This window comes from Opisthorchis viverrini (assembly GCF_000715545.1).
Source record: "Opisthorchis viverrini unplaced genomic scaffold opera_v5_61, whole genome shotgun sequence".
Taxonomy (NCBI): domain Eukaryota; kingdom Metazoa; phylum Platyhelminthes; class Trematoda; order Opisthorchiida; family Opisthorchiidae; genus Opisthorchis; species Opisthorchis viverrini.
Genome location: NW_008751717.1, coordinates 1551719 through 1571180, shown reverse-complemented (window position 1 = coordinate 1571180; position 19462 = coordinate 1551719). Strand labels below are relative to the sequence as shown.

At 42.1% G+C, this 19462-nt stretch overlaps 1 protein-coding gene across 1 annotated transcript; it reads right to left on the bottom strand.

Moving 5' to 3' along the window:
* Positions 1–5178: 5178 nt before the first annotated feature.
* T265_03984 (hypothetical protein) lies at positions 5179–13945 on the bottom strand (the record flags this gene model as incomplete). Its single annotated transcript, XM_009168591.1, has 2 exons — positions 5179–5335; positions 13125–13945. The coding sequence occupies 2 exons, from the start codon at positions 13943–13945 to the stop codon at positions 5179–5181; spliced, it is 978 nt and encodes a 325-aa protein (XP_009166855.1).
* Positions 13946–19462: the final 5517 nt, after the last annotated feature.

Sequence of the window (19462 nt, the reverse complement as noted above, 5' to 3'; positions counted from 1 at the left end):
TACCGAGAATCAACGGGTAAGAAAGGGTTTGTCTTAAAAACCGGTTACCTCGATCGCCGAGTGGTTGACCTTGAGCACTAGGACCAAGGAATCTACTACTGCTTAAAAGGTACCTGCTGTGCGCAGCCGCATCAGGAGTCAGACAGTAACGCATAACTCCCTACATCCTCGGGCCAAGCCGGCCTCTGCAACAAAGTGATTCAGACTACTGGGTCCCTCAAGAAAACCCTAATTACTGCTTCCTTGCGGTTCGAACTTTTCAGCTGGAGGCCGGAGGAATGCTCCCACAACAAGGTCCTACCTCCTCCCGCTGTCTTTTGGGTCAGGCGTTTGAATCAGAGGCTCATGGTGGGGTAAATTAACCTCGGCCTGGGCAACTTGTACGTAACACTTATCCACACAGGTGTTTGTCGATCGATGCCCATGCCCAACCCTTCCCACCATAAAAGCAAACGTTGCTGGGTCATGGAACTGTCAGGTATCTGACCGATGGACCTTATCCACCCACCTGCCTATTAACAACAAAGCAACGCCCTGCTAGGTCCACAAGTTCCTTTTTACATAGAAGCTTTTAACGTCCATAAGCTATGTCAAATTGGCTCTCCGAGACCTTATACTCCCTTAGAATTCTTGTATACTTTATCTATAAAACACGCGCACAAGTCCCAAACTTGGTCATGCACCCCAAGATGCCAAGGACGAAGAAGTTTCAGTGCTGAAAGCGCTTTGCTAGACTGGATCCCAGTGAAAACGGTCTTCCTTGCTTCCAGAGTTATCCGGGCTCATTCGTCAAGCAAGAAGCGCTAACAGTGTGATTCTTGCGGCCGATATGAATGCCAGATCCGGTCGTCTGAGCTGCATGCAATCACATCTAGGCAGTTGAATCTGAGTCGTTGTTCGTCACACAGACAGCGGACAGTCGTGTTCTGATCATCAACTGTTTTTTGCCAGTACGGATTTTCATCAAGAACATCTACACCGCATAACCTGGCAGACGCCAGCTGCAAATTTACCGTGGATTGAGTTGGATCATGTGAGCATTAGCCACCGGTGGAGAGCCAAACTTCGTGACTGCAGCTAATTCTGGGGCACACAAATTCTATACGGTCACTCCAACGTGCAAGCAAGCAGACAGGTCTTCGCAATTCAGCAATAATCATGTCACTCCACCATCTTTGGAGAACTAACACAGCTCAGTAGTATAGAGCTGCGCTAGCTCAACAACTCTCTGCACTAAACAAGTACTATACTGGTTGTCGAAACGCGGATGGGGCATTAGAAGACGTGAAAGGAGCTATGCTAGATGGGCTCAGTGCTGTCTGCTTAACTTCTTCAATATGATCAAGTGACCACTGGCTATCATCAAAGTCACCGGCACTGACTTGTGCTAGGAAATACATACCAGGAGGCAATGAATACGACGATGCTCGCAAAGCTCTCTAATGCCAACCAGTGAGGAGTCTACCGGTAGTTCCGGCAGACACTGAAAGCCCGGAAATAGCCATCACTTATACCAACTGATGCGATCAACTGACCCTGAGAAAGCTTCGGTCAGAGAAATGCTAAGTGAAATGTCAGATCATCATTTCATCCACAAAAACATCGACTTGAAAGATGGGCCGAACCCTTCGGAGAACGGTTCAGCCGGCCCCGTGTAACACAGCTTTTGGAGAGAGTGCATACAGGCGGAGCGGATATAAACTTTAATCGATCGTCAGAAGAAGAAATACGGTAAAAACTACCCGTACCAAAAAGGGGAAAGGACACCAGACCCGGATGTCTGTATCCGTTCTTCTTTAAGGAATTTGAAGTGTCCTTCGTGACCTATCTGACAAAACTCAATGAAGCAGAACGGAGTGAAGACTTAGTGCTTGCAGAATGGAGAACATCGACAGTCATCTCTTCTTCAAAGGAGGGGAGCTGACGTTGTGCAAAAACCAACTTTGTATTAGCCCAGTTGATGCAGTATCAAAGGTGCCCCCTGGCTTTTTCTCACCAAGGTTGACTGAACACAGGGAGGTGCACATCTGCAAAAACCAAGCTGAGTCCTGTGCTGCAAGAGAACCTATCGATCAAATTTTTGTGCTCCGACAGATTATGGAACAGCAACAGTGCTTTTAGCAGCCAAAAGTGGTTGTATTCCTTGAATTGAAGGCTGCCTTTGGGTTTGTGGACCATCAGGCACTGTAAGAATGTCACTGGAGCACCCCCCGTAACTTCTTGATCCTCTTTAACGCGCTCCATGCCGACTCTCGCGGACATGTGAAGGTCCACGGAAAGCTATCGACTCAGTTCATTTAGCGTCAGGCAAGACTGTCCTCTTTGGTGTTTCCTCTTCAAGACTGAATACCAGTCTCTATTGTCAAAACTCCTGTTTGCTCATAGGTGCCGAGTATACCGACGATAATGTTTTTCTTGGATGTGGCACATTTTTAATACAGGCAGCACTGTGTAGTCTAAATGACTTTGTACCACAGTTTGGCATGCGCTTCACATCTGAAAAGTGCGACGTGCTGCCGCAAGCTTTGGTGGGCTCAAACCGTAAACTCATCATTCCGGATGAGCCGAGTGAGTTTGTAGACTAATTTGTCTACCTGTATCATTCGCGGTCGTATAGCTAGGGGCAATATTTCTATCCGGATTGGGAAGGCTAAAGGAGGTTTCGTTAGCTTCCGTCACGTGTGGCGTAGGTGTGACACCAGCTTATACATCATGTCGAGTTTACAATGGTGCGGTGCTCTCCACATTATTACGCGGGTCAGAAACCTGGCCACTGTTCTCCGAAGACACCTGAAATCTTTCAATATTTGATCACCAATTACTTCGGGGCGTTTTCCTTGTCTGGTGGGAATAGTGGATCACTAGTGCTAAGGTGTATCGGCCGAATGGTTTTCAGAAGAAATAACGTGCACATGACGGGTTAATTGATTAATCTCCATAGGTTGAGCTGGATGGGTCACGTGCTTAATATGTTGACCGACTTCCTCGAAGTTCCCTTTTCGCACAACCAGGCGAAGGGTGGAATCCAACCAACGGAGGTCAAAAGATAAAATTGTAGTGAAAGCCATAACCGGCAAACGCAGTCGCGCTGATGACCCCGAGACGGATATGTCAATGGTTGGAGACATTGTTACACATGACCCAGCTGTGCTCCGAGTGATGCTCATGCATTCAAACATGAGCACCCGAGTTCACCAGTGAAAATTTCATTTCCATGAATTCATTTATCGACTAAATCAGCCACCTATCCTGCCTCCCCAAATAATCGGCGAACGAAACTTTGGCAGCCGTGAGTTTTCACTAATAATGCATTGTTGAATTCCACTTCCAGAAGATATTGATTTCTGACATCTGCAGTGGTGGACTGAACTCAGTTGTAAACGTTTGCTCTTATGAATTTTAGCGACACGAATAGCTACTGATGCGCTGCCCACGCACTACAAAAATTTTTTCCGTTGTGCAACTTTACTGTTATCTCATTGTTTTAAAGTGCGAGCACAAGCTAATAGACTCTCAAAAAGCACCATGTGAAATCCTTGACGGTGAATCTAAACCCATTTTTCATAATTATACTCATGAGAGTGCAAGGTAGTGAGTACTGTTTCTTCTAGGTTAATACCCTTACTCTCAAACTGCAACGCTGAGGTAACTTAATTGTTTACTTGGAAGCACTGCACATATCAGTTCAACCCTGGAATGACCTCTCAGGTTATGATCGGATGTTTTCCATTGGATATTAAAGTACATCTGCTGAATAACACATGAGAAACTAGCTAACACCGTGGTCTTGTGACAGTTATTCAGCTAATCGATAAGCACCTTCCCTGGACTCAATTTTTGTTACACCATTTGTTATAGCATCCAAAGCTTTTAAAGGTGACCTATTTTGCAAACAGATTAGATCAAGGAAGCCCAAGTAAAATATTTGTCATTCACAAAACGCAGTGCGGAATGATTTATCAAGCACTTTTTTGTCTATCCCATTAGTTAACTGGAAATGTATGAAAATGATGAAAAGAATTTCATTTCAAACAAACAACACAGACGCTGCTGATCTCAGTTCATTATAAAAAATTTACGAGACCCCATTTGTCTGAACCAGACTAATTTATCTGTCGCTTGGAGAGCGACCTTCATAGTCTATCCAGAAAAATTCGTGTTATATTTTGTTCCTGTGCAGTTTTGCCGTGTCAAAAGCTTTGTAGCTTCGTTGGATTGCATACGACTGTCTTGGCAAAGCTTTGGAGCCGTTTTACTGATTGCTAAATTTAGCGCCTAACTTTCATTTTCCCTCAAACGTTTATTAATTCCTCTCAACTCAATTAAATTTGAATCACCCAAATTATTCTATACGTGGTAGATAATCAAGATAACCAAGCTGAGCCCATCCAGTTAAGTTTCCCAGGCTGTCACATTCATCTGGTCAGTGGGTTCACACGATCTGAGTTAAAGGCTAGCATCCTTACCAAAGAGTTTTCTTGGAAACATTTATTATGAAATGCCTTCTGACAATCGTATTGAGAGCAGTACATTCAAGTCTTTCAGTGCAATGATAATTATTTACAGAGTTCAAATCCCCCAATAAATTCTCACTTTCCCCACACTGTGTAAATTTCGGCTACAGATTCGCGAATGGTTGTTATCTTCTTCCGTGATTCTGAGGTAACTGCGCTTGATGGATTTAGCATGACTGAGAGAGTTTTTGTGATGAAAAGTTCCAGGAAAAAACGAATGCTTGTCTGCTGGTTTTTAATCAACGATTGAGACTCTTTGTGATTATTGCAACACAAAACAATGTCGCCTATCGAGAGCGTTAGCCTTGAGCTCTTTCACCAAGTGGTACAGTGCAGTCAACGAGTGCGCTGGCATTCTTCATAAGATACTCCCGGTTATACCTTCACACGCCGAGTGAAACTTCTATCTGAGAAGTCAGCACTCAAAAAGCCAATCAACATTAGTTCATGTAATATTGATCACACCGCTGAAGAATGAGTGACGTTATATCGTGCTTGCGGACAGGTTAGCTAAATGCTGACCAGCAGCGAATGATTGAAAGTTAAAGAAGAATTGAATCTACTAATAGGAAGGTTGCAGGTGGAAAAGTTGATGGATTTTGTGAGATGCTCACGGATGATGATTCCCAGATCTTCCCAACTTTTAAGCACAGTCTAGCTTCAGTTAAACGACGGAATCTAGTGTGACATGCCAAACTAGCATGCAAATTCCCCCCTCAATCTTCAAGAGATGGCAGTTAGGTTCCCGGGGAGGTCCGGAATGTGAAAAATCAAAGATGTGGAACACACAGCGTTGTGCGTGGAGAAATCCATTGGCATCACTGAATCATTTAAAGCTAACATGACGTTATGAAGCAAACATAATCCATATAAGCTTATCAGTCGAATGCCCTAAAGGCATGACAACGCTGTAAATGTTGTCTCCTCTATGTGAAGATTGTATAGTTTAGTAAGATCAAATCCTTATTCTGTAAATCGTGCACGACGAAACACTTGGTTCATCTAAATGCACCACAATAACAACACGTATGTACGATCCTGTGCTAAGGCCGTGATCTCAAAGCAAGGAATTGGTTAATTGGCCTAAACCCACAATCTAAGTATTCTATCTGACAGGTAACGTGTAGTCCCATTCATCGGTTGGTAATAACTGTGGAAAAACCGAATTCTACGAACTTCACCCGCGTTTCTTCAGTAGTCGCAAGTGGGCAGTGAACAATATTTTGAATCGGACGTGGGCCGACAGTATTGATAGGTAGACCGTGGAAATTGACAGTAAATCGTGTGGAGAATTAAAGAAAGGCTTACGTCTAGGTTGACCCTTGGGCAGTTAGCAACACAGGATGGCACACGAAGGGCAGTGTGCTATCGGACAAATTAAATGGGAAAAATGTTGTTCAGTTCAAAGTGGGACAAATTTTCAACAACAAGCCCAGAAATAAACGTAAACAAGTTGTCTATAGAAAAACGGTTGAGGTAGAGTCAATTTTGTATAAAATAGAACAGTTCAGTCTTACAACTTGAGCAGTCACCGAAAGGGTGATGAATTAGCCTGAGGGAAACAAATAATTACGTCACGTAATTAACAACGTATGAACTAGGACCTAATTGATGGAAATGAGCTTCGTGATGCCATCTTGCAATTTATCGGACATCTATGCTAAGATTGTGGCATCCACAGATAACAGACACAGGGACATTTATTGCGTAAGAAGTACATGACTTATACACAATTCTATATTCAGGCTTCACGGTAGTCTGCATCAGCCAAAATGTGGACAAATAGAACGCTATTCAGCGAACACGCAGATGCGTGCCAATTGCTGCGAAAGTAGCAGAAGGACTCGGATATTCCTAATCCTGATCTTCATAGGCTTGGAATGTTTCAGTCGGGCTGACGTCAACTGTGGAGCTCCTGTGTGTTGAGGCTTTTGCCAATGAACTATACTCTGAATGCCAACAGTAGCAACAGAAAACACGTGACAATCATTTGGTCAGCACTGAAGGTCACGTCCGCTTTTTAACAATCATTTGGCAACAGTCGGTGACATCATTGCCTGATTTCTTCACCAAAGTGTGCGGTCAGGCCAACCATACGGGTTTGCTCATTGTCTTTTCATCAGCTATTGACTGCACTTCACCGCTAAACGCATCACCAAGAACAATAACATAACACGCCCGCCGTCTTCGTAACACCGCTGCCAAGCCTGTTTTAGCTAGACTGTTCCCACCCAGTAACAATCGTCATTGTGCAGAAAATAACCGGGATCATTCGCAGGTCAAATAATTTTTCTTACCTAATGTGCCTGTCTGCCTGGTCTGGAATGTTATACGTCTAACCGGGTAAAGATTTCCACTCCTAGAGCACAAGTGCTACAGCGAAAGAATAATTCCAAATTTTAGATTATCAAATTCTCCTCAGTTGCAGTCATAAGTTTTGGCTCCATGTAAAATGCATGGTATGGCGAATGAACAAGAGAATGTGTTTTCAAAATATGTATTATCCCACAATAAATAACCCTAATCAAATAACTATTACCTTCCTATAACAACCTGAATGATCCACGCTCCATCAACACACACATGCTGGCGTTCTTGACTCGACGAACTTCCTTTCTGTTGGGCAAGTGAAACTGCCGACGGTCACGTTATTTGGAAGCTCGGGAATTCCGTCATGTAAGCATTTGTGACAATCGAAATGATCCGTTGGGTCATTTTTCTATGGAAATCCAACTATCACGGCAGATTCTTGAAACTTTCTCGCCAGTGTTTCCTAATTTATGTCCCTTCGAGTCGGTTTCTTTCAACGTGAAAACCAAATACAGGTAAAAACAATGTAATGGTCTTACTGAAAGATGAACCGCTAAATTTATTGCACAGTTCGTTCAAAAACGGCGCCCCTTCGGGTATAGACGAATAACCTGATGGTGACAAGCTAAGAATTCCTGCTAAATTACAAGTAGGACAGCCATGCTTGGCACCAAGAGGGATGCCTCTAAGCTGAAAGATCACTTTATTCAAGCAGTCGATTCAGTCACTAGGAGGATTACCGAAAATACTTGTGGGTGCATATCCACTACTGCCAGCGGTAATAGATCTTCGAGTCAGACGAATATCTAAAGAAACGGATCAAATGAAAACTGGTAAAATTAAAAAGCTGAAGACAGAACCATTTTGAAAAATGGTGCATCTGTTTGCTGGTAAAAAGTAAATTGAAAACATACAGAACCCTTCTGAGGATCTCAGAGCTGATGAATATAACGACAGAAGCATCGATCACCGGAAGAATGAGAACGAATGGAAATCACTTGTGACCCTAAATGTGAGAATTTGACACAAAATTTCCTCTCGGTTTTAATAACAACGAAAACCGAAGTAATCTGCGTACAGACGATTGTTTCAGTGGAATCTTATCAGGATGACACCGATAAACATGAGAAAACAGTAATTTTCCTGGAAAGGTGAATCTGATAGAAGGGTTTTTGTTAGAGATATCTGAAGGAAAAACGGTGTGAAAACTCTGCCTGTTAGAGAATTCAGCGCATCTGAAGGATGAAACAAATCACCTGCTTGATTACAGTTAGTTATGTTCACCCTGGATGATAATCACGTGTCTCTTGTTTCGAAAATTGTGTCTGCAAAGCCAATCTTTTGTTTATTTTATCAATCTTCTGCTCAAAATTCTTTTATGTAAGTTCTATTCGTGCAGACGGACCCAGGCCAAGTAAATGGGATGTTAAGAGTGGAACAACTCCGATTAACGTAAATAAAATAATACAAATAAACGGAAAAAGATCGACGATTGGATAAAACAACTAATTTCCCAAAAGTTTTGATTCAAAGCTGCAGGAAAGTGGAAGTTGGGATACTCGAATCGTATTAGTGTACATTGTTTTTGTGACCCAAATTTTATTTTTGAGACAATTCGACTGATTTCCGGCAATCCTCGAATACATACCAACTGTGCAGCCAGCTTTTCAACCAGATATTACCTGACCGTCTAAAGCGTGCAGCCAGCTTTTCAACCAGATATTACCACCTGACCGTCCAAAGTGTCTAATCAGGATTCCAGTCATTCATTTAGACCGAAAAATGATCATGTAACCTCATAAATGATATTACCATGTAGAAAGAATCGTTCCCATGATGTTTATCAAATAAATCTGAGTGTTATATTGACTTGGATAAATTCTGGCCCAGAAAGGTCGGAGGGCTCACGTGCTACACACAAAAAGCCTTTTCAAACAGAATAAAAGCTCCATAAGATACCATTTTGAATATCAGTTGAAAAACAGCTTGGTAAGCTAACCTATTCGGCCTCGATTCTGGACCGAAACGTTCTCAATTAAGAACTGACGGACAAATGTACTGTAGCATTATGATCTCGTTTGAGCGTTCGTTCAGCAGACCAGGCGTCCTAGCATTATAGTGGGCACCAAAGTATTTTGGAGGAATTTACCTGGATAAATACTTTGTGCATTTGGTATTTAGATTAACCAGTATTTCTTGAAGAAATTCAAGGAACTCTTCTGCTAAGCGTCACACCAATGATAGCAATCCAGAAGCAGAGACATAAAGTACCCCAGTTTTGAATGGCTGTGGTATAACTCGACAGAAGCACGAGGTTCAGGATTGGCAGTTCCGAGTTTTACAACCCGAAATATGTCCGGCTTAATCTTGATGGGAATAGCAGTCAACGAATTGAGGTCGCTCAGTTTCCTTATTAACGTGGGGAGATATTTGGAACAAAAGTGAAAATAAACCAACAAGATCGAACAAAAAACATTATTTGGGACCGGGGTTAACAATAACGTGATAAATACATTTGCTCTGTATTCAGACACAAAAACCAAAACGTCAAACGACGGATAAAAGTTTTCAAATTCGCTCGCCTTCAACATGGGTGGCATTTGCTAGTAGACAAGTGTGTCGGCTTTACGGTGGCTGTATGAATGGAACATGAATGAGGCGCCCTGAAATTTCAGATACGTTATACTACGCTTTCAAGACTGTGATACCGCAACCGTGGTAAAACAGCGGGGTATGATATCACCGAACCCATCGCACGCAGCCTGCCTTGAAACCTGACTTTGATGGGCGATGCAAACAAGACGCGCGCGCACATGGGAAATTACTACTGAGATGTCGGTTGAGTCGAACTTACAAACGGTCATTTAAAAAAACCTGCTTGGCTTCAAATTGCGATTACATTTCGGGTGACTTTCTGTAACAACACACACTGTATTACGCTGCGCTTCGTATCTCGTAAAGTGATCTGTCCTTCAGCGAACGGGCCATTGAAGACTTTACGTGAACGTTTGCTGGGTGTGTTTTGTCAGTAGAAAATGGACGCAGAAAATGGTTTGGAGGAATACTTCTTGAAGCAACTATTTATTCGCGCAAGCTTGGCTAGTGCTACGTGAGGATAACTCCTCACTCACAAGCAGGTCGAATGAGCTAATGCAGCTTAGGAGAACGGGCAGGGACGTTGCAGTTTCCGTATATGACTTTTGTAAACTGTGTGCCTAACCATTAGTGAGATTCGTTATTTCGTCAATCTTGTCTGTAGGTTAATGTTCGTAATTTTTCGCCTCTCTGACTCCGGAAAACAGTACTCCCTTATGAACTCATCTACTGCCCCCAAGACTTTCCTCCAGGCTGTTGAAAGGGAAGGGTTTTGGTGAATGGCGGTGCATTGTGCGGAAGTTTTCAGCCTCTGCTAAACGTTGCATATCACGTAGTTACCCCGGGACAAGGCTTTCAGAAAGCTAGTCTTTTTGCTATCTACCCCGCTAAGCGCAAGCGACTTGCTAGATTCCCGAGGAACTTGACTCTTGGTGAACCTGGTTACCTTAAAATGGCGTTTCTGATGAAGCGCTTTAGGTGGACATGCCACTGATTGGAGCAGTTTCCGCATACTCTATGCGAGGAACTTGACTCTTGGTGAACCTGGTTTCACCTTAAAATGGCGTTTCTGATGAAGAAGCGCTTTAGGTGGACATGCAACTGATTGGAGCAGTTTTCGCATACTCTATATTCAACTGCTGAGTTTGTGTACAACAGCACACTAGATTTGTTTGGTAGGTGCTTATTCCTGTAGCTGCAGTGGTTGGCTACCTCCATCTAGGTTTTGCTAATCCCGTTAGGTAAAAACGCATGAAGCACTTGAAAAGATGTCAAAGCTTAGCTTCATAAATTCCGTAATGACTAATCCAAACAAATATGTACTAAGTTCACAAAGGAAACTGCTTACAAAGTTGCTGAAAATTCTTCAGCAGCCCAACTTATTTTCAGCAATCTTGTGATTAGTTTCCTCTATGAGAATATACTGCGATATCTGGAATATCGTACCAACTGAGACATGGGGCTGCCTGTGTGTAACATTCAGTTGAAGAACAGCATAAACGACAGATCCACTTGAGTCTCCCGCGAAAACCAAATTGCAAATGAATGTATTTGTCACAAATGTGGAATATCCTCTTTTTTCAAGAATCATGAGTCAGCTCTCAAACTAATTAAAACTCCCTATTGTAAACGGTTAACACAGTGCCAATCCCATCCATGAAAGTGACTTACAGAGGTGCCGACTGAGGTATCTAGTGCATTATACGAAAGATGTTCCCAACTCCCTGCTGTTTTCCAAAGATTCTCTCTTTCACTGCGTTACGGAAACCGCATTAAAGTCATACGACTGTTTAGCTTAGTCCCCAACGCTGAGTGCATAGCGAGGAAGCATATGTAGGCGCGGCTTTACTGGATGTATATTGATACGGAAATTCCGTTTGTTTTGCGAACAAGAATATGCTGCCTCGGAAAACGTCCTTCGATTTCAGCTTTTATTTGATAAATGGTACGACCATGGACAGTGATATCGTGCCGATCACAGACTTATTAGATAAACATTGGAAGTCATTTATAAAAAATAATACTTGACCAGTCAGTAATTCAGACCAAATCTATTTGGAATTCTCCGTTGCGTGATGTAATAGAACCCTGTCCGCCCTCACCAAACGTGAGCCGCTAGCGCAGATATGGATTTAAAAACTCCAATCTTTAGGGGGAGTGCACCAATAAGCTCGATTTTGGCTAGCACTAATTGTTGGTTCTTTAGGAGATGACCTGAAAGCTCAATGCTGTACGGCTGAAACAAACATGTGAAGTCTTATGTACGCTGTATATATTAGTATGGATAATGTTTTTGAAGTGCTGTGTCAAGAGCATGGGTTGTAAAATTCATCATCAGGCTATCTAGTCCTCCTGTGTTCAGCATATGAGGACAGAAGGCGCAGTAAATCACGTTTATTGGGTCATTCGCGATTGCAAAGGATTACTAGTAGTAAATCTCACGAAATTATCACCAATAAAACTGACTAATTTTTTTGGATGTTATAAGGTTGGGAATAGGATCCGGCTACTTGTGAAACCAGCCGGGCCCTGATGATGAAAGTGGACTGCTTAAGTAAACAGAGTAAACCGCCTGAGTCAGAGACTTGTTTTTACTGAAATTCGTGTTTGAAAAGCAACTGAAACTTTGATGTATTAATTAAAATAATATTTCTCTAGTTTGGAGCGGTAATCACTGCTGAAAACTGTGATTATATGTATACTGAGCCAACTGATTATAAATTTGTTTCAAAGCCTGTGATGAAGCGATAAATTCGGAGGCAGTGAACGCCACAAACACTTTGCTATTCAAAAAGTCCGGTTATCAAATACTTATATAGTTGTGCTCTCAAAAAATTACATCAGAGACACTGGACTTTATTGGAGCTAGTGAAGTAGTTACGCATGACCATGACCATGTTTCACGGTTTCTAATAATGCAAAGCAAACAAAATATCGAACTGTCGGTCTGGGACAGAGTGGACAGGAACCTATTTAGTTCACCAGCTTATTACCTCTGCCGATCGGTCTTATTCAAAAGCTGGGCTCACCCAACGTAGTCGTATAATTCTACAAATATTTGAAGTTTTTAACAAGATTTGCTTCTTAAATGCTTCAGCTTAATTAGTTAAGGAAGTCCATAGGTTTGTTTCGGGGGAGGACTGCAACCTTCATCCACATGCGCTTAACAATTGCTCCGTATGTTTTCTAACCTGCGGTTTTGTGGACATTTGTATAGGCATACAGAGGAGTGGCCAAATACCCTTAGAATAATACAACAATGACCTCAGCGGCATTACAGTCAGTCACCTAAGATCAAGGTCTTTCCGTGGCAAATCAGGACGGGAATATGGGCCAATTTGTTCATTGTTGGTCCTGCTATGTGATATAATCCAGAGTGTTCAGTATCCTATTAAAATGATCCCCATGGTAACCAGACGGGGGATGCAGACGGGAATATTCGTTGTCATTATCTATAAGAAAACCCGTTGTTTAAAGTTGCTGTCCTTCGGTAGAAAAGCTGCTTTTCGGTCCACGACCAATACAGTCAAATAATAAGTTTTTCTCCACAATCCTTGTCATTATAATATCCTGAGCAAATACTTCTAATATATACTGCTTTGGCAACGCTGTTGGCAGAGGAAGCATATAAGGCTAAGCGGTCTAGAACTTCCAGTTGGCAGAATCAATGGACACGAATTAGCGCATCGCAAAACTGAAACTTACTCAACAGCGTTTGTTGGCGCCTCATGTATTCCGATGCACGTGAGCGCTAATGTAGCCCAGTAGAAACTCTCCAAATAACTTTGTCCAAGGGAGTAGTTCAGCGATGGATTTGGGGAATAACACCACCTTGTGCTGAACTCTTCGTACACTGATATGTCATAGTAGATACAGGCAAACCAGTGACAACCAAGGAACAGCAGGTGTATCAAACCCACTACACGCCAAGCATTCGGTATCTTCGAGAGAGTTCTTATTTTGGTTCTCCACTGCAGGGCGCGATAGACTTTCAGAAATCTTGGGAATCGAATCATTGGATGCATGCCAATTTTGAACTGGAGAAAGTCCGTGGGAAGTAGAGAGAGGACGTCCAAAAGAAATAGACGAGTCTTTATATAGTGGTCTGTCGTTCTTTTTCGATCGCTCACAATCAAGCCTGTATCGAGATATGTGCAACGGGTTCGGACTAAAATATCCAATATGTAGATCACATCGGCGAGCAGATCCAACACTATCCATAACCACAAATACGTGCGTTGGACACCACCGAAAGACTGTCGCAAAATAGGTAACCACAGGTTGTAAATGATGGCCCCGGAGACAACGGTCGTCCACAGTAACAACACCTTACTATGCGACTCAAATATGCAAGGTATTGAGCATTCTCTATGCTCGAGCATGCGGCGGTGATTTTCCAAAAGTTGTGGCATAACTTTATTTTTGAAGGTCGAATGCGTCCGACGGAGTTTTGTTTTCCTTGGCTGTGTTTCAGCCGGTTTTGCGGGCTCCTCATTTTGAGGTGAGAACGTGACTCTTTTGTTCATGGGCAAATTAAAATAAGGAAGAAATGCTTCAAGAACGTAGTTCTACCGAATTGTAGGTTCACTTGAGATCTTCTACCTTCCTCCTTGTGTTCTCAAGTCCACTCAGTCAATGAGAATACATGTGTTGGCTAGACTGTCCACTTTGTGAGGAAGAAATGCTTCAAGAACGTAGTTCTATCGAATTGCAGGTTCACCTGAGATCAACTACCTTCCTTCTTGTGTTCTCAAGTCCACCCAGTCAATGAGAATACATATGTTGGCTAGACTGTCCGCTTTGTCGCACACTAAGACCTGATGCTAATATTATCGCACACTGTGGGTAATAGTAGAGCAACAAATGTGCTGCATACAATATTGTTATTGGTGATTGGGTGAACGGACACAGATTTCACATTGGTCGATAATCAGAAGGTGGAGCCGATTCTTGAAACTGTGTATATCGGAAATTCCAAGGAAATTTTTGCAATAAAGGTTATCTGTGACCCGCTCCTTACTTAAAATTCAATTCAAAGACAAAGAGTTTGTCCTCTTGAGTACAATAAAAAGTTGAACTGAAATAATGAGTCCTGTAGTTCAGGATAACATGTTGCTTTCTGGTTTGAGTTGTTCTGACAGAGGAACCAAATTTTGGTGCACTTTTGGGCAGTATATACTGACTAAAGCTCCATGGTATAAGGCATTTTCAAAGTGATGGATTGGTGCTTAACTTCTAGAACTCCGGGTTAGCTGACAGCCACTCCTCCAAAACAAACTTAAATGGTGTGTTTGAGAATAAAACAATTAGAAAATATCATTTTTGAAGACACCATTATTTTTTCGTTTGATGCTGCCATCAGAATTACAGATCTTACCCGAGCAGCACGTGCTCCTGGTCAGTTTCACCACGCCATCTTGAACGGGATTCAAGCACACACGTGAGTAAAATCTGCCTGGAATTGTCATTATAGGTTTTGACATTTCATCCTACCAAGTAGGGTCATTCGAGAGCTTCCAGTGCAGCAACTGCTTGAAATGTCATTATTATTCACAGTAAACAAGTTAGAAGTGGATATACCTTTCGTTACAATATTGTCTTACGACGGCCTATTCACCACTCTACGATACCAGTGGTCAAACGTCTCGAAACCAAATCAGTCCGGGGTTCAGATAACTTTATTTATACCAGCCGAAGGGCCGTTCCGTTTTCGTAAGTACTTACAGCGCTGTCAATGTCTGAGCTTTCCCACCGGGCACTACAGTCAGCTGTATCGACAGTAGTAGTATAAGTAATGGATAACACAATATCATCGTACAAGCAATTCATTCTGTTCCTATTAGTTGCTTGCCAGTTCCTGATTTTAAATGGATCGATCACAATCAGCTTGTCACATTTCGATGGCTGTTACGCTTACCCTGGTCTCCTTTAGTTAAGAATATTCAATAACTTTACTTGTGAGAGCCACAACCTTCAAAAATATTCCGAAAACGTGCCCCGCTGATGTTGTCAACAAAAAAGCTTAGGTACGAGATACTTGTGAATGACCCAGAGAGCATTTCAAAATAAAAAATTTAATATCTATCCTCTACCCAGAAAATAGATTTTTGATCTAATTGTGTATGATCCGCCGACTACCAAATAAGTAAATGTACTTTGCAAACCTTATCGATATCATCTGTTTCTTTCATTTCTGCCTCGTTTCTGTACTATAAAGTAATCAGATATTTACATCACTCTTTGCATAATATGATTAAATTTACGATTGGATTTTCTTCGTCACTCACTTAGATTCTCAAAGATTATTTTGTTCGCTGATAAGACAAAGAATACTGTCAAATGCAGTCAGGGCGAGGCTCAAAAATCACATTCCAGAATGCACGTAAATCTACATTCCTCACCTCTGTGAAGTTGGCTGAGGGCTACACTACAGCGAAACTCAAGGCGTCTATACTCAATTCTGGAAAGCGAACAGTGCCTAATTTTGCATGTGTTTTTGCCCGCCACTCTATCCATGGCTGTCAACATGAGAATTCAGGACTTTCGTACGCATGAGTTTCCACGTGATCTCAAGACAAATGATAACCCGGCTTGGAGGACGAGCTTTGATTGATCAAAAGTAAACAGAAAATGAGGAAAAAACACCTCCCAGTTGAAATATGCTGATGAGATTTCTCTTTAAAGTTACCTTTGGGCGGTGCCAATTTCCGCTGAGCTGTGGTCTCCGTATGTATGTGCCACGGTATTCATTGGATAGCGTCTTTAAAACGCACGAAATATTTTGTGCTCCAACGGACAGACAAACCCACGAGTAATGCAATAAGTTGATATGCGTCATCTGCAGACTTAAATATGATGCAGTTGCTTTTAGATTGTTGTGCTTGGAAAGCAAACTAGGCAGTTAGAGTTGGATGCACAGAGGCCTGCACGATAACACTTCTTACACTGATTGTTAATGCATTAGGCAAAAATTCAAAAAAAAGCTCATACTATTTACGGTCTACGTCAACTGACCCACCTGATATTTGCAAACACCTCTGGGTCCTGTAAGTTTACACAGGATCTGAACAAATTCCGTGAAAAAAATAAGTAGATCTGTATTTAGTTGTATAACATCCGAATACAGTTTATTAGCCCAACCTGTGTATCAGGTCGGATTGTCATCACTTTTTAGTAGGGTGCCCTTTCACTAAACGGTTCCCCAAAGTAGCTTGATAAAGCATCGTTCCGCTTTTTCAGTTTCACGGAGAACCGTAGCCAGAGTAGTCTGTTTACATTCCACTTTACCTCCACTGGTGATTCCAGTACACTTTGTTAATGACGTGACTGAATTCATTCCCAATTACTAAACCAGCAACTCAAAGGAAAGCAGCTATGTCTACAAGACATCATCCTGAAGTCATTGTGTTACACCTAAATCCAATGACTTAATTTGAAGCGAGCATTATATAATTTTTCCTTTATTTCTATTTCACTGAAACTGTAACATAAAAACTAAACATTTCATGATCCAGCGGCCAGTTTTGAGCCACAAAACCACCAGCGCCAGTGCGTTTTGTAACTTATTGGCTCAAGACTGGTATCATGACCCCACTTGACCAGGTGACTGCTCTGATTGCTCTGCTCAAGGAAGTGGACCAGACTACCGACTGCCAGTTGCTGCATATGACCAAACTGGTAAACTGAACTTCTATGCATTTCCATCTTCACATAGAAACTTACTAGCTTCTCCAAAAGCTCTTACTGGATGAGGGTTGAGGATGAGCTCAACGGAGTACCAACTGCAGAAGGACCGACGAGATTATGAAAGGATATGTAATAGTTATCCGATCGCATCAACTGCTCTCAGATGTTCAACGAAACCCACATAAACGCGTATAAGTAAGGAAAAACCAAATTTGTTTGCAAAAGAGTGTATTTCGTTAATTTCGTGCGATTTAAATTCAGGTAGAACATGAGGTTGATGGAAACTCGGGGACTGTGCCTGCTTAATGAACCCCAAGAAGAGCGAAACCGGTCGTGGGCTGTCAAAGAATGTTCAACAACCTTATGAGGAGTGCATTATCCCTCCTTCCCTTATGCGCAACTGGGTACCAGTGGGTTGTGTGAAACATAAGGCCTAGTTTCTACTTCCGTTCACCTGCTCCGGAAAGGCATCCACTCTTTCAGCTTTCGTCGGCCATCACAGCCATTTTGGATGTACATTAATAATTTTTACCTTTTTTCTCGGGATGCACCCTGACCAGTGGGGCTAGCTGGTTGGTGATTCACCCACCGTTCTCATCGCCATTTATGGATGCGGTACGGTAAACGTACACAGCTTGAATGTGGATGTCCACTGGTAGGACGGCAGCTCATTCCGTTTGACTGCGATCTATCATTATCATGCTTGTGTATTATGATCTGCCATGACCACAGTCTTTGTACGATAAACGTTTGGGAGTTCGCAACCCCAAACAAATAATGCTACAAACAACAGTAAACACAATGCGCTTGCAAATGCATACTGTAGACTGCTGCCTTCCTTAGCTAATCCTGCATTCGTTTGGCGGACTGAAAAACTATTCAGAATGTAATGGAAACTAAGTCTCATTTGGTCTGCTGATAAAACTGCCTTGCTTGTAGGCTGTGAAGTTTACAGATGAAAAATTTGTCGAAATATGACAAGGTGACTTTTCAACTTTTCACCAACACAAGCACCTACATCTGCACTTCTTTCTAAAAGAATTCATGAATGAAACAAGTAATACGACCTACTAGCATGCAGCGATTACGCACTGAGGAAACGTCTGAAATTAATTGATGTCGCCACGTTTTTGGCATCTGATAAAGAGTTGCTCATTCAAATGGGACAAACCAGGAAAACCCTTGTAAAAGCTGATTACACAAATGATAAAAACTTAGTGTAAAACGTGGACTGTGTGAAATGATGCAATCAATCCCAGGAAAACTCGTTTGTAATGTAATCCATCTTACTACCCAATTATCAATAGTTAAGAACAAGACTGTCGATTCCTCTGATACCAATAAAATGATGAAAGGTTGTCGGTTAAAACATCGACTCATGTGGCCATCAAATTGTGGTATGCCTGCAAAACCGTTAAATTCTATAAGGAGGAAGCTGATCAATTGTTTCTTTATTTATCCAGCCCATGTTAAAAACAAAACGCATGGGTGTCGCGTCGCCAGATGAACTCAAAATTGTCACTTTTGATTCTTGTCTGGTTCACATATTTGTCATTGATCACGTGCTGACAGCACGCGCGAACATTCCATCAGATTAGGTTGCATGGTGCACAGTGCGCGACGGAAGGTCGCTGAAATAATACAACTCAGTGAGCCCCAGTGAAAGTGTTGAGAACTAGTCATCCTAGTGAAACTAACGAAGGAAGAGTTCACATAAGTGTTGAAAAGTTATGAAGCAACGAGTGATTCTGTCTGGGTAGTTTGACAAAGGTAAACAATTCCCTAGGGGGGGGCTATTGCGAAGTACTTGTGTTTCTTGAAAACATTATTGAGGACAAAGACCCTATAACCTTGCCAATTAACGCTTCTGAATCTTTTAAAGCTTACAACTTTGCTTGGAAAGTAATGGGGATACGGAAGACTACGATTGTCACCTTTCATGCGCCTGAGTTTATTTTCATCAAGAAGATCTGGCTGTAATAAAATGATGTAAGGCTAAAATAGAAGTGGTTTGAAGGCAAATTATCAACAGTAAATAATGAAGAATAAAAGGTAGCTGCTAAGACCACGCCGAATGTGCCTCAAAAGCTTAACTTTTATCACCGAGCTCCTGCGACTATTCGTGAATAATGCCGAGTAGTCCAAATTCTCAACGCGGTGGCCGGGCTGGTTGCGATGCTACCGTAGCTGTATGAAACTTCTTCAGTGGAATAATGAGAATAGCTTTTGCAGCCGGAAAGTATATGTTAACTGGATAATTACTATCTTATGCTATAGTTAGCTGGAGCCAGTGATCCATTAAATTGCGTGCCTCTTTTAATCCTATTGATCTTGTCCTACTGCGTAGCATTTTGTTT